A 14,202-nucleotide genomic window follows, 5' to 3' on the forward strand; every position below is an offset into this window, starting at 1 on the left:
GCAGCCACGGGTGAGATCCTCCTTCCCCTCCCTCCCTCCCTGCGCTGCACAGGGACCCCTCTCCCAATTGCTGCCCCCAAGCACCCCTTCACCCTACAGGCAGCACTGTGGGACTCTGCCCCCCCCTGCTGTCACCCAGAGGAGCCTTGAGAACTGTGGAACAGCCCACAGACGTGGGCAGTGAGGGCTCTTAAGGGGACCCCCAGCTTCACTGGCCCCTGAGCCCCAGCAGGAAGGGTGCAGCAACTCCATCCAGGCTGGGGGCCGGTTGTTCCCTACCCCCCTTACAAAGGGACAAAAGCCACGCGGTGCTGTCACGTCGATCCCAATCACGTCTCAGCCCCAAGGCGCAGACACAGCGCAGCCTTTTCTTCTGCTGGCACCAACCGGGCAGCCAGCCGGAGGCAGGAGTGGGGCAGCAAAGGGCCCTTTGTAGCTGCACTCAGCAGGGAAGGGGCTGGATGCTGTCTCCTTCCCCACCCCTACAGACTGGTGCAGATGGGGATGGTATCCAGCATTGCTCCTCAGCAAGGAGCCCCATCCCTGCAACCAATGGCTCACGTGCAGCAATGTGCAGAGCGTGCATTGCTGTGCCATCCCCAGTGCCACCTCATGGGTGCTCCTGTAAAATGCAGCCTGGAGGGGGGAGCAGCCCTGGTGGCAGCCCCCCAGCCACAGCCACGACACTCTCCCTGCTCCACTGAGGCTTGCCCAGCTGCTGTGGTGCATGGGGAACCAGCACACTTTGCACACAACAGTAATGGTTGGAAGTGGGAGGAAAGTCCCTGGTGTGGAGCAGCGTTGCAGGCACTCAAACTTGAAAAGGAGGGCTCACCTGTGCAGCTCTCACCCATCCAGCCCCGCTCCCAGCAGTGTTGTGCTGCTCCACACAAAGTTGGGCTGATTCAAGGACAACCATCTCTGCTCAGCAGATCAGCCCAATAATCACAGTGATTCACTGTAGCCCTTTGCTCGCCTCGGGATCTTTGCTCCCGGAGGCTTCAGCGTGGGCTGAGCACACGGCGAAGCCTCTGAGTGAGGCAGATAAGGCTCAGAGATCCCATCCGTGATGCCCTCACCTCACCTGGAGCTCTGCATGAGGCTCCAGGAGGCGAGACAGCCTCAGTGCATGCAGACAGCACCGTCACCTGTATCCCAATGGAGCTACGATCCCATTGCTCTTGTCCCCAGTCAGTGCACCAGCCTGGAACCAAACTCCCCATACAGGGTCAGAGTGGCTCCAGGGACCCTTCCACAAGGGCCAGATGTGGGGCAGGGGGCTGAGGGCTGCCCACGTGCCCCAGGGATCTGCAATTTTTGCATCTGCAATGGGAAGTTGGTGCAGGAGCTGCCTGCAGCAGGGAGCAGGTCCTGCTGCTGCCTCTGCTGGGTGCCCTCGATGGCTTTTGTGGTGAGGGGAGCACAAAGGAAGCTGTGCAGGGAGGAAACCTTCATGTGCAGGAATGCAGGAGTGCAGGCACTGCCCATGTCCTCACCAGGGTCAGGAAAGCAAGGATTTGCACCAGCCAGAGCTGTGCTGTCGTTTGGCTGCTGGTGCCCACAGCACTGTCACAACTGCATGTGCAGCAGCACAGATGACCCACAGGAACCCCCTGCCCACCTTCCATCTCATGCTTTGGCACTCAGCATGAACTCCAGCCCCATTCACCAGCAGGTGATCTATTCAAAAGCCTCCCAGACCACACTGCCTGGCACTGCACATGGGTTGAACCACATGAGAAAGCATTTTTTAGGGTGCAAGGCAAGACCAGCAGCACCAACACCCCCAAAGGATAGGGGCAAACCCCATAACAGTGCCCTGGGAAGAATCAGGCAGAGGTTGCAGCATCGGTTGTGGCTGTAAACTGCACCAAGAGCAGCAGGCAGAGCTGCTCCCCCCAGCCCTCATCACTTACTTGATGAAGTAGAAGCCCCCGTGCAGCGTGGTGTCCACCTCCCAGCCTCGGGGCAGCCCTGGAAGCACACAGCAGAAGTGGGGGTCATCCTTCCCTGTCCCTGCTTTTGGGCATTGTACCAGAGGGGCAAGCTTGGTCCCTTCCCCATCACACCAGTCAAACTCCTCTGGCTACAAACCCACCCCCCATGTTACGAAGGCTCGTGCATTCCCCAAACTTGCATTCCCAACACTTCTTCGTACATCATTCAAAGCTCCTCAAACACTCAAGCTGTAAAGCAGCTTCTCAGCATCTCTAATGCATTTCTGGAGCATTTCATTGCACACCTCCTGCTGTCCCAGAGGAGCACACTTGCAGAGCAGGGCTCCTTTCCTTACCGGTGCAGGAGAAATGCCCGCTCTGGATGGTGTAACCTGTGCTGGGGTGCACCCAGCTCGTGGACTTGGTCTCGTCGCTGTGAAAGATAAGGAGCAGGCAGTGAGTGCTCCGGGCATCCCTGCACACTCTTTGGTGATAGGGATAACTTTGGCAGCCAAAGGAAAGGGAAGGAGCAGATTTTCAGGAAAAGAAAAGTAGCATCTATCAGGAAGCATCTGGGATAAAACCCCAAGAGGGGAGAAACGGGGAGCAAGGAGAGCGGATCACATGCAATAGGAAAGCAGCAGGTGGGAGCCCTTGCTCAGGGATGGGGGCCCCAGGCTGAGCCCTCATCCCCTGCAGCCCCACAGCCACGCAGCGACCCAGAAGCCAGACTCCCCCAAGACCCCATGCCCCATCCCCTCCCTGGCCTTGCGGTGGGACCCTACTTGATGAAGAAGATGCGGCCATCCCCGCAGACACCGTAGGTCCACCTGCCCGGCAGGTCCAGCCAGTCGATGTCATCTGCCATGGGCACAGCACCCAGCAGCCCGGTCCTGTGCTCTTCTCACCGCTTGGGAAATGCAGAACAATTCCTGCCCCCACCCCGAGCAAACACTTGCTTAGCTCAGACCTTCCACCCGAGTTGTGTTTGCTGCTGCAAATAACCCAGGAGGGAGGGAAAGAAAAAAAAAAGGAAAAGGAAAAACCAAACCCATCAACTTAACCCTCTGAGAGCCGGGCTGCAGGGTTCAGAGGGCACGGCTCCGAGTGACTCTGCAGGGCTAAGCCCATCGCCGCTTCCTCCACTGCCTACTCGGTGTAATTACCGTCAATTAACTCGGGCTGAGTAATGATGGAGTTGTTCCTTCCCTCTCCTGCTCATTTTAAACAATGTCAAATTCTTCTCTCCGTCTGATCTCGCAGCCAAGCAGAGGCAGTATGTAGGGCACCCTGATGACTATCTGCTGCGCTCTCGGTGCTGCCCGATGGGTATTTTCTCTCTGCTCGCTCTTAGCCATCAATTAAACGTCTTTCAAGGGGAAAGGTGGGGTCTGGGAGGCAGCCGGGCTGGGTGACTGTGAGCCCTCGTGTCTCTGTGGTGCCTTTGGGGAGTTTCTCATGGCACAGGGAAATGAGCTGGTCTGGGGTGAGGGGAGGAGAGAGGTGAATGCAGGAGCTGGTCCCAAAGCAGGACGAAGGGGTTGTTCTGCTGAGCAATGCTCACATCAGAGTGGTTCTCTGATGGGATGCGGGGCATCAGTTCATCCAAAGGTTCTTCCTACAGCTCTTGTGCAAAAGCATCGGGAGAGAGAAGGGATGGCAGTGCAGCAGGGGACGATGCCACAGCCCCAGCACTGCTTTGCTGAGAAGGCTCTGCTTCGTGGGAGAAGTGCTGGGGTGCAAAGCGTCACAGGTTGCACATAGGCTTGGTGCAAGATTGGGCCTCTTGTCTGCATCACACAAGCGCTCCTGCCCTTCTAATGTTCCCATCCAACATCACAGCTCTGCCACAAACCCGCACACCCCGAGGTTTGGTGCCACGATGCATCCCAGCTTTGGGAAGGTGAGACCCCACAGCAGCCAAAACACAGCTGGGAAATCCCTGCCCTTCGTGTTCTCTTTGCCCAGACCCCAGCAGCTCGGTGTGGTGCTGCTCCATCACCATGTCAGCTCTCTGGGAGGCACTGGGGACAACGAGGTCACCCCAAAGGCACAACTCCCTTCCTGCCTGCCCGGCCCAGCTCTGCTCACCGCAGTTTCGTTTACTCAGATCCACCTTCAATCTGAGTCACAGCTCAGCCTGAATCAGCGCTCAGCACAAACACTTTGGTGACCTGAACCAAAAGCATCCAATGCTCCGGGCACAGAGCAGCCAGAAGTAACCAGAGATGTCCTCATCTGTGTCAAAATGAATGAGGTCCCCTCATTCATTTTGAGGTTACCTGTGGCAGTGATGGGGTTCAGCTGATCAGAGCTGCTGCAGGGAATCAGACGCCAACAGCAGAAGCAATGGAGCTGCTTTAGGCTGGGGTAAGGGAGGCAGAGCTGTTGGAGGGCTGTGCTGGACCTCCAGCCAAGAATGCTGAGCTCTGTTCTGCCAGGTAAATAAATCAGCTTTTATTGCTTTCCACAAGAGATTTTTTTTCAGCCCTCCCCCCATTTCTCTATAGCTTAAGCCAATGGAAATTCAAAGGGGAAATCCCAGCAAGGACTTGTTCTTTTCTTATTGTTTCCAATCCCTTTAAAACTCCCCGTTCATTCCCGCACAGGTTAGGGGCAGGCAGGCACACACCGAGGCCTTCTTTAGAACAACTCCTACGCTCTGTGCTTCCAGAGCTGATCCCAGCGAGGTTCCCAACCCCTCTCTGCACCCTTTAGCAGGGATGGCGAGCACGGGAGCATCCCGAGGGCATCGCACCGCCCGTGGCTCAGCAGCAGCAGCGCGGCTCTGGCACCACCTCCCGGGGAACGAACGGCTGCTCTCCGTATCTCCTCCCCTCTCCGTTCCTTCCGGCTGCTATCTGATCACCCGTTCACGTTTTTTAATGGTTTTTTTTTTTGCTTTTCTTGCGTTAGAAAATAAGGTGTGGGTGCAGAGGGGGCAGCACCCTATCGCCATCTGGATCTCTCCAGCTCTTTCCCCAGGGTGCGTGCCTTGCTTGTGCCCATCTCCAGCCAGACCTGGTTGGTTGGATGGATGGATGGATGGATGGATGGATGGATGGATGGATGGAGGGATGGATGGATGGATGGATGGATGGATGGATGGATGGATGGATGGATGGATGGATGGATGGATGGAGGGATGGAGGGATGGATGGATGGAGGAAGGGATGGAGGGATGGATGGATGGATGGAGGGATGGAGGGATGGAGGGATGGATGGATGGATGGATGGATGGATGGATGGATGGATGGATGGAGGGATGGAGGGATGGATGGATGGAGGAAGGGATGGAGGGAGGGATGGATGGAGGGATGGATGGAGGGATGGATGGATGGATGGATGCAGGTATAAATGGAGGGATGAATGGAGGGTTAGATGGAGAGATGGAAGGATGAAGTCCACATACAACACTCAGCCCCTACTGCTGTTGAGCACCCAGCAGCTGCCACCTGAGTCCCGTAACAATCAGTGCCACCTCGGGCTGCTTCTCCATTGAAAACCAGGTGCAGAAGGGCTTTGCTTTCCCTCTGCCTCCCCAGCAGCTCCTGGCCTTGCTGCAGGCTGTGCTGTGCAGCCACACTCTGAGCCTTGCTCCTACTCTGAGCCTTTGCTCTCAGGTCTATCTCTGTTTTCTCCTTTTCATTGGACTGAAGCTGTAGCTGATCCCAATCACCTCTATGAGCTCTGATCCTCCAGAGGATGCTGAGAAAATGGCCTTTGCAGCTTTGGAGCACTCTGGTGAAGGTTTGAAGCTCCCAGAGCGTGGCTGCATGGGAGGAGCAGTGGGAAGATGGAGGCAGCCCAGTGCCTTACTGAGTTCGGTTTGGCTTTGTTTGGCTTTGCTTTTGCATTTGTTTGCTTTTGTTTTGCTAGGAGCAGCGCCTACTGCTTGAAAGAAGGATGTGGAAGATGTCAGCTGTTGAACAAAGCACTGTAAACAGGCAATGAAAGGGGCACACACACACTGTGCTTGTACAGCTGTTACAAGGCAGCACTGCTTTTATTGCCAGCCCTTACCTGCAGCATTAGCAGTCGGGGCAGCTGGGTGCCTGCTGCTGATGGGCTCTGGTACTCCATGCCTTCAAGACCAATGGGCTGCTTTCAGAAAGCACTTCCCTGGCACAGAACGGGACCTTGGGGTTACAGCTGAGGTGCAGCCCATCACCTCCGTGCAGCAGAGGAGCACTGGGCTCTCCTTGGAATTGCAGTGCATGATTCTCACCCTTCCTGCAGTTGCCATCGCCTTCTTCTGCCTGGCAGCTTCAGAAGAAACTCCTTTTTTGGGGGATTACTCTGCAACTGGATTCACCTGCAAGCAGCACTTTAGGGGGATGCAGTCAGCAGTGACTACAAAAATAGCAGCTTATTTACTCCCTGTGTGCTGACAAACAAGTTCTGAAGATTCAGCACAGAACAATTCCACTCCAACACAGATGAACCATCAGCTGAGCTCCAACTGCAGCCTTCAGTGCTGATAGAACAACAGCAACAACAACAAAAAACCCCACAGCAGGATTTCTCCATTCCAGATGGCACCTTGATGTGCTGCCAGATACGGGGCAGCTCCCATTTAGCAACACTTTGCTGTATTTCTTTAAGCTGAATCAAAAGAAATTACAACTCTCATTCTTAAGGCAGATTTTGGAGCCAGCAGAACAGGTGAGCATGGCTTCAAAAAGCTGCTGCAGCTCACAGGAACGGCGTAGGTTTGTTCTCTGCTTTCAGAGTGGGGTGGCACTGCAGGCAGCTCCCAATGCTCCTCCTCGTTCAGCTCTGTGCTGCTACAGAAACAAATGAAGCACGAGGAGGTTCCAGAGAGGCCTGGAAGGGCTGGGAGCACAGGGTGAAACTTGCTTGTGCTGTATGGGGACAAACACCAGGCTCTCCTTTTTGTACATCATTACAGCATAAAGGAGAAGAAAGAATGTGCTGAATTAAAGGCTGAGCTTACAGTGCAGAACATAGGGGTGATGTGGCTGTAATTAAAGAGCTCAGCTGTTTGGCATTCCCACTGCCAGGAGGACACCTCACATTTCTCCCAGCACAGAAAGAAGAAAGCAATCACATACATGGCACCCCTGCCCCCCAAAAAGCAAAACAAAAGCCTTTATCCTGCAAATATCTTTATTACAATTTACAGATTAGTTCTGAATAGTTTCATTATGTACAGAAATAGAACTTTTAGATTTATAAAAACCCAACAAACTCGAGGCAAATCAATTAAAATCTGTATGAAGCCAACGCTGAAGGTCTCCTGGCTTTCTCTAAATCATACAAAAATAAAATCTGGTAATCACAGTTTTGATTTAAAGTTCAGCAATTGGTTTTCACATCTCACTTAAACCACACACACACGTCCTGCAAGACCACCTTAAGGGACGTTATAGGGGAAATGGGGACTAATAAGCTTAGCTTGCTCCTTAATTTAGTGTTTCATGACTTCTCATCGCCTTGCATTGGACAATTTGAAAGCATCAGGTTTGAGAGGAGGGAGAGGACTCACCAAGCTGCAATTCCTCACTGAGAACCACCAGTTTTAGCACTGAGTGCTGGTGTTGAAACCAATTATCTCAGCAATCAGAAGCGCTGTTGGAAGCAGCAGCTCAGCAATGGAGTTTGGGGGCCATTTGTCAACGCTGCTCCTTTCAGCTGCAGCCTTTCCCAAGTGTCTGCAAAGAGTGGAGCAGCGTTAGCAGGTGTTAATTCACATCACTGCAGAACTCTGTGCCAACACCAGGTGTGCCAGCCAGAGCAGCTGGAGCAACAGAAATGGATGAGGAACACCATGGAAAAATCGATATGGTGCGTTTTACCAAGGGCAAGGAGCAGCATTTTGATTTATCAGCCATGCTGGGGTCACACAGCACCACGTTTCCTGTCATTCCAACGCATCAATCGTCCTGCATGCTTTTCCCTAAGCAAAAATAACAAGCAGAGCAGTTATCAAACAGCACAGGAAAATGGACTCCTAACCACAGAAAGCTGCTCTGTGGAATCTGAGGGCGTGATGTGATGGAGAGGAGAACGATTTCTTCATTGCAAAGGGATTCAAGCAACGTGGTGTGGCTTCCAGTGAACCAATCTAAAAGACCAGTGGGCTCTTAATATTGAGGCAGCTCTCCTGTATTTCAGCTGGCATTCCTTAATTCTAACACTTCTAACCTGCAGCAAAGAAATGCAGTTTTTCAATCCAAAGATGCTGAAGACAACAAGTGTCAACCTCAAGAGCTCTGAAATCTGAGACAAATGAAGGCAGGGCCAAAAACAAAGAAGAAAACTCCATATTTTGGGAAGCTCTTCTCTCCACGAATCCATCACTGCCTTTTGGATTCAAATACAGCTCTCTCCCTTCCAACAACAGATCCACATGTGCACAGCTGAACAAATCAAGAAGCAAATCATTTACTCACACCACATTTTGCAAACTGATAGGAAATTCTTTAGGTTTAATGCTTGACATTTATTCCACTGCACAACCTCACGGCCTGGCCAACTGAAATCCAACAGCTTTCAGCTCCAAAAACGTACCCAAACTGCCCTGCTTTATTTGGGCTGAGCAGCAGTGAAACACTTCAAGTTAGGAGCATCAATAATGCGGGCTTTCCTTCCACCAAGGACCTCAAGTGTGAGATCCCAGACATAAAATGCTGTTAGGATACAAGGTGAACAAAGGTAAAGACGCACAGAGGTCTCAATACTGCTTTTGGTAACAACACAGCATCCCTAGTGATAGATTTCCAGAAGCTGAAGATAATTCTCCTTGCGAGGACCAGATAATAACAAAAATGAAGAACACTCCACTTCAATCAGTCTTCAACAAGCAGAATCCATCATGCTGAAGTTGTTCTAAGATGAGCTGAGGATCATCTGATGGTGCAGCTCCCCAGGCACAGCTATCTGAACTCAGAGCCCTGAAAGAGGTGGCTCACAAGTAGACAACACCCTTTGGAACAGGACTGGGTAAAGGTTTGACTTAAATAGAGACAACCAAAGGGTGTGCAGTGCACCAGAGCTCCCCCTCAGCATCACAGACTGAAATATGAAGACAAAGTGTCACACAGTCCATCAGTCAGACGCAAAACTGGGATCCTACAGGGAAGGAGAACACACCTGCTTTGCACAGTAAGGTTAACACCATCAGCTAACAAGAACTGGAGACTTCTGTACAGGTTAGAATAAAGAACCACACCAAAACAGCACGTGCCAACACAAACTTTAAATCAAAACTGCAATAACGAGGTTCTGAATCCCATAAATATTTCCTTCAAAATAGGTTTTGCTTTTTTCAAAGTGCAAAATTCCCAACTTAACAGCCACCACTTCTCAACGTACGGCAGACAAGGCATTTTTTGGAATGGATTTTAACCTAAAGCAGTCTGTTTCCTCAGGTGTTACTTAAGGGCAACGCAATTACACCACCCTCAGCCTCAAGGATACTCGGAAGGTTTTGTCTGTCCATCAGAATGGGACACACACACACACGGGGGTATTTGTGGCTGAATATTAAACTAGGGAAAAGAGCTCAAATCCCACTTTTCTCCCCATTTCCAAACAGCACACGCAGCTGCCAGTTCTGGTTTGGAAGATGTTGGTGAGGCTCGGGGTCACACAACCACCAGTGTTGGGGTGCTAGAAGAAACCCTCCTCCTCGTGGTTGGTTTGTTGGAGCCTGTTCAAAACCCTCTGTCTGTGCTCTGCAGTGAAGCAATATCCTATGGCTTCTTCTGTCTCTTGGATGCGTTTCTGGAACCTGCAGCCATCTCGTGCCAGCTCTTCCCAGGGTCCTTTACGATCCTCCTCACCGCTCACGTAATACTCTGTCACTTTTTCAAGGAAGGTCACCTGGAAAAGATGTTATTCATGAAAGCATTAGCCACAGGTTCCTGCAAAAGGAGCTTGTATCTTATCTGCATGGATGATTAAATACCTTCAAAGTGATTTTCTATGTCTGATATACCAAAAAAACGCCCTCAGTTCCACCAGCAGCCTGCAGCAGGGCTTTGCAGCAGCCAGGCAGGAGTGTATTTCACCTGTAGGGTTTAAGAGTAAGCTCAGCTCCACCAGTGACCTCTCCCTCTTCCCACAGCAGTGCTTCAATCACCACGTGGTTCCTGAACCTGAAAGCTGTGTTGTGCTGAGGGCAGATCACACAGCTCTCCCCATGAAATAACACACATCAGCACGGGGCTCTGAACTCACACACAGCTCCAGGTTACCCTGCATGATCCACAGGTCACAAGGGAGCTGCTCAGAAACACAGACCCGGGTTCCTGATTACATACACCATAAAAAATAGCAGCAATCATTGTTCTGTACAGTGAGTAATCATGTTGAGTCAACCCCAGCACTGATAAGGAACCCTACATATAAGGACTGGTTTACTGCACGACTGGAGCAAACCCATGTGCTCAGGGGAGGATCAAATGTAAGGAAGTTGAAGTCACCACAGTTTCAAGCACATGTGGAGCTTCTGCACTCTTCATTCCTCTTAAGGCCTGTTGAACCACTTTAAGGAAACAAAACTTACAGGCTCAAGATCGAAACTCAACAGCACTTTCCCTATCACTGTGGACAGATTTCAGCCCTGTTGCTGAGCAGTAAAAGCGAAGCTGCTTCAGATGCAGATCATTTCACTGTGTAAAAGGCTGAAAGATGGACACCAGCTGGCTGTCACAGCTCCCTGACTTTCAGACTAGGATCATTTCTTGAAGATAAGGAAACCACTGTGGTTACAGATGATTCTAGGATTGGTACACATTGAATTTGCTGCAGGAAGTCCAGGAAGGAATCCAGGGATGCACCAAACATTCGCTGCTCTGTTCCTGTCATTATTAATAGAGAGCCACAGCTTGACACCCAGTTCACACCAGCACAAGCAGGAGTGCAGGGTGGGATGGATCTATGTGACAGGGCAACCTTCTAAGCTGCAAGAAAACAGGAAGGTAATAACAGTTATGGGAGAAATAAACACCAGCAGAGAACACAGAGCTGAGCTGTGCTGAAAGCAAACTGCTGAAATCCCATCCCAGTGCAGTGACCTCAGCTACCTCCCAGCAGCAGCATGGGCACCAAACCCCACACATCCTTCTGCAGAGAGAATAAAGCCAAACAAGAGGCTCCTGGGCTGTATGACTGCACAGATATTGCTGTTTGATTGCAGGATGCCACGCAGGAAGCGGCCGTGAGTGGTAGAAGTGACTCAAACACTTCATGGGTCAGCATTCAGGGACCTCTGCTTCGTTTTGCAGAGGTCTAATTAAGGTCTAATCTGCCTGCAGGCACACGGAGCTGTTACATCAGCCTATCCCTCTGTGAGTTACCACCTTTCATCCTTTTTACATGGGTCTAAGATACCCTAGGGCACAATTAGTGGATTTGGTAACGTTGTGCCAAATACTGGGGTTGGATTCTGTTCACAGGTACAAACAGTGAATTAGTTCAAAAAAAGAAAATAATTCATGAAATTGGTGACTGTTCAGGGTGCTTCCCAGCCACACAACAGGCTTTTAAGCCCTGAGCATCGACCCACAGCTGGGCTCACTGATTCAGAACAGTGCCAGTTATGAAGGACAAAAAGACCCAACGCATTCATTTCTCTCCAAATGGAAAAGCAATATTTCAGCTGTGCTGACCATTAAATTTGTCACCAGCACCTGCCCCAATGAGAACAGGTACCAACAGGTATGAAGTTACACCCAAGCCAAGCTCTCAAAGAGGCAAACAGATCTCTTAGTGCTAAGAATGCAGCCTTTCCTCTTTGCTATCTTGTTATGCTGGCTCATTCTCATGGGACTCAGCATCACCATTACTGACACAAAGGCTGGAAGTGTCAGGAGAGACTCAAGAGGAGCACAGCACAACCTGCAGCATCACAGACCCCACCAGAGGGCCCCGTGCTGACAGCTGGAACAGAGAATCTGAGTGATTCCTCCCAAACCTTAACGATTCTGGGATAAGTGACATTTAATTGCATCCAAGCACGTGCACTAAAAGCTTTAACACCCCAAGGAGCATTAATGCACCTTACAGTGAAACTTTAGTGGCTTCCTGCAGCACTCAGAATTATTTTTCCCCTCCAAAAGACACCTGGTGTCTGTAACCCAAGCAGGTTTGACACACAAAGCTTACAACACAAAGTCCTGGTTACTCTATTTACACACAAAACTCCTGAAATACTTCACACGATTCACAAGAGAAAAGGGCTTTCCAGAAGAAAAACGTTGATGACGATTCTCCTCTGCCTCTCTGATGATGGAAATCAGAACGCAAATGGGACACAAACACAGAATGAAAGTTATGTCTTAAAAAGAAAACTTCATTTCGAGTCACTTCAAGAAATTCTTTGCTCTGTGTCACTGAATTACGAGATCTGCCACAGCGTGAGGCATGCTGCTTTCAGCCACATAATTAGACCATAAGCTCACAGAGCATGATTTGGCACCAGTGCCGCTGGAATCCCGGTGCAAATGACCTCACCCACATACCACAGTCAAAAAAACAAAGCCAGAAACAGAAATATACCTTTTTCCTCTTGGTACTTCTACATTTTTCACCAGAAAGAATGCCGTGCTGCACCAAGTCTGCGACCCCACAGTTATGCTTTTCCAGCTGTACCCGACAGACAGTTAAGCGACTATGCTCAGAACTGATCAAACTCAGCCCCTCTGTTCCTTTGAGGCTGGGCTTCCCTCTTTTCTCCGCTGTTTGAAAGGGTGCCTTGAAATTTAAAGGGTTATAAGGATCATCTGAGGTACAGAATGAGTTCCAAAGTTTCAAGTTTTCTGCCTCATCCACGCTGCTGCAATCCCATTCGTCCTCATCTTCTGAACTGGGGTGAGGAGAGCCCGAAGACGACTCTGCCCATGAAGAATCCTCCTCCTCCTCCTCCTCCTCTCCCACATTGGCCACACAGGGCAAAGTCTTCCCTGGCTCACTGGAAGATGTCTGAATGGTTGCTGTAAAGTTCTGAGGGTTGTAAGGATCCAGGCTGAAGAAGGAGTTCCAAAGATGCAACCTCTCCCCGTTCTGGCTGCTGTCATCTGAATCCGAGAGCAGCCCTTCGCTGTCAAACCCATCATCATCATCATCATCATCATCATCCCAGTCTTCCTCATCATCCGCACTCTCCTCCCCACTGGAGTTCCCCCCCAGGATGTAGTCTATTAACTTATTAGCACAGGCAGGCCTGACCGACACAAACAGGCTTCTCTCTGTTTCAGAGCCCTCCGCAGCACAAAGTTCCTCCCGCACTTCTCCCTTCTCAGCCGAACCCCGGGATCCCTCCAACTCATCGGGCTGCCTCCACACACCACGCTGCTCGCAATCTCCTCTCAGGGCTCCCCTGTGCTGCTGCTGCTGCTCCTCCTCCAGGCTATGATACCCGTGATCCGGCTCGGGCACGGCCATTCCCCGCAGCCGTAAGCAATCCAGCCGTTTGCTGCGGAGCCGTTCCAACTCAACCAGCCGACCCTGCCCTCCCCACCCCTCGGCGCTCAGAGGCTGCGGCAGATGGCTGCCGGAGGAGCGGCAGTCCGGGCTGTTCGCACCCAGCACGAAGGAAAGGAACCCGGCGTGAGGCACAACCAGCCCCCGGGCGGGCTCCGTGCCCTCCGTGTCCTTCTCCTCGGCCCATCGCAGCGCTGCGGGCGGCAACAGCAAAGGAGGCGGCGGAGCTGAGGGCCCAGCGGGGCACAGAGCACTGCTCAGAGCCGGGCCAGGCCGCAGGCGCTGCAACAGAGCGGGCAGAGGGGAAAGGAGCTGAGAGAGTAACCGCAGCCAGGAGAACGGCGGGCTGGGCTGCGGCGGGGCCGAAGGGGAGGCGGACGGTTGGGCCGGGCCGGGGAGCTTAGGCCGAGCGACGGGGAAGCCGAGCAGAGAGCCAGGCCGAGCCGGCCCCACGGCGGGGCTGGGCCGCTGCCGGCCGATCGGCTCCATGAACGGTGCGAGAAGGGTCCTCAGCGATGTCGGCGGCGTTGCCGGGGGTGCGGGGCGGCGGGGCGGAGCGTCGGGCGGCGGGGTCTGGGCGCCATCCTGAGAGGAATCCGGGCGGCCGGCGGCGGGAGTGACAAAATGGCGGCGGGGGAGCGAGCGCAGCGCTTACATCCGGCCCCGACCGGCGCGAGCCCTTAGGGGCGGGTGGAGAGAGACTGCGCATGCGCGAGGCGTCACGCCGCTACGCTGCCGTTCATTGGGCGGCGCTGAGGCCACGCCCCCATGGAGGGCGGTGGAAGGGCACCGCCCACCTCCCAGCGCGGGGATT

The 14,202-nt window shown here is 52.4% G+C and overlaps 1 protein-coding gene across 2 annotated transcripts; it reads right to left on the minus strand.

Annotated features, from left to right (window-relative positions):
* Positions 1–6,733: 6,733 nt before the first annotated feature.
* Positions 6,734–14,067, minus strand: PPP1R15B (protein phosphatase 1 regulatory subunit 15B). 2 transcript variants are annotated; one of them, XR_007373255.1, is made up of 3 exons: positions 12,465–14,067; positions 7,757–9,785; positions 6,734–7,612 (listed from the first exon to the last, which is right to left on the minus strand). XR_007373255.1 is itself a non-coding variant. In XM_048926192.1 (2 exons), the coding sequence occupies exons 1-2, from the start codon at positions 13,875–13,877 to the stop codon at positions 9,573–9,575; spliced, it is 1,626 nt and encodes a 541-aa protein (XP_048782149.1). In that variant the 5' UTR covers positions 13,878–14,067; the 3' UTR covers positions 6,734–9,572. The 2 variants fall into 2 exon arrangements, 1 of the variants encoding a protein (XP_048782149.1); XM_048926192.1 differs by having other exon boundaries at positions 6,734–9,785.
* Between the last annotated feature and the right edge of the window lie 135 nt (positions 14,068–14,202).

This window comes from Lagopus muta, chromosome 24, assembly GCF_023343835.1.
Source record: "Lagopus muta isolate bLagMut1 chromosome 24, bLagMut1 primary, whole genome shotgun sequence".
Taxonomy (NCBI): domain Eukaryota; kingdom Metazoa; phylum Chordata; class Aves; order Galliformes; family Phasianidae; genus Lagopus; species Lagopus muta.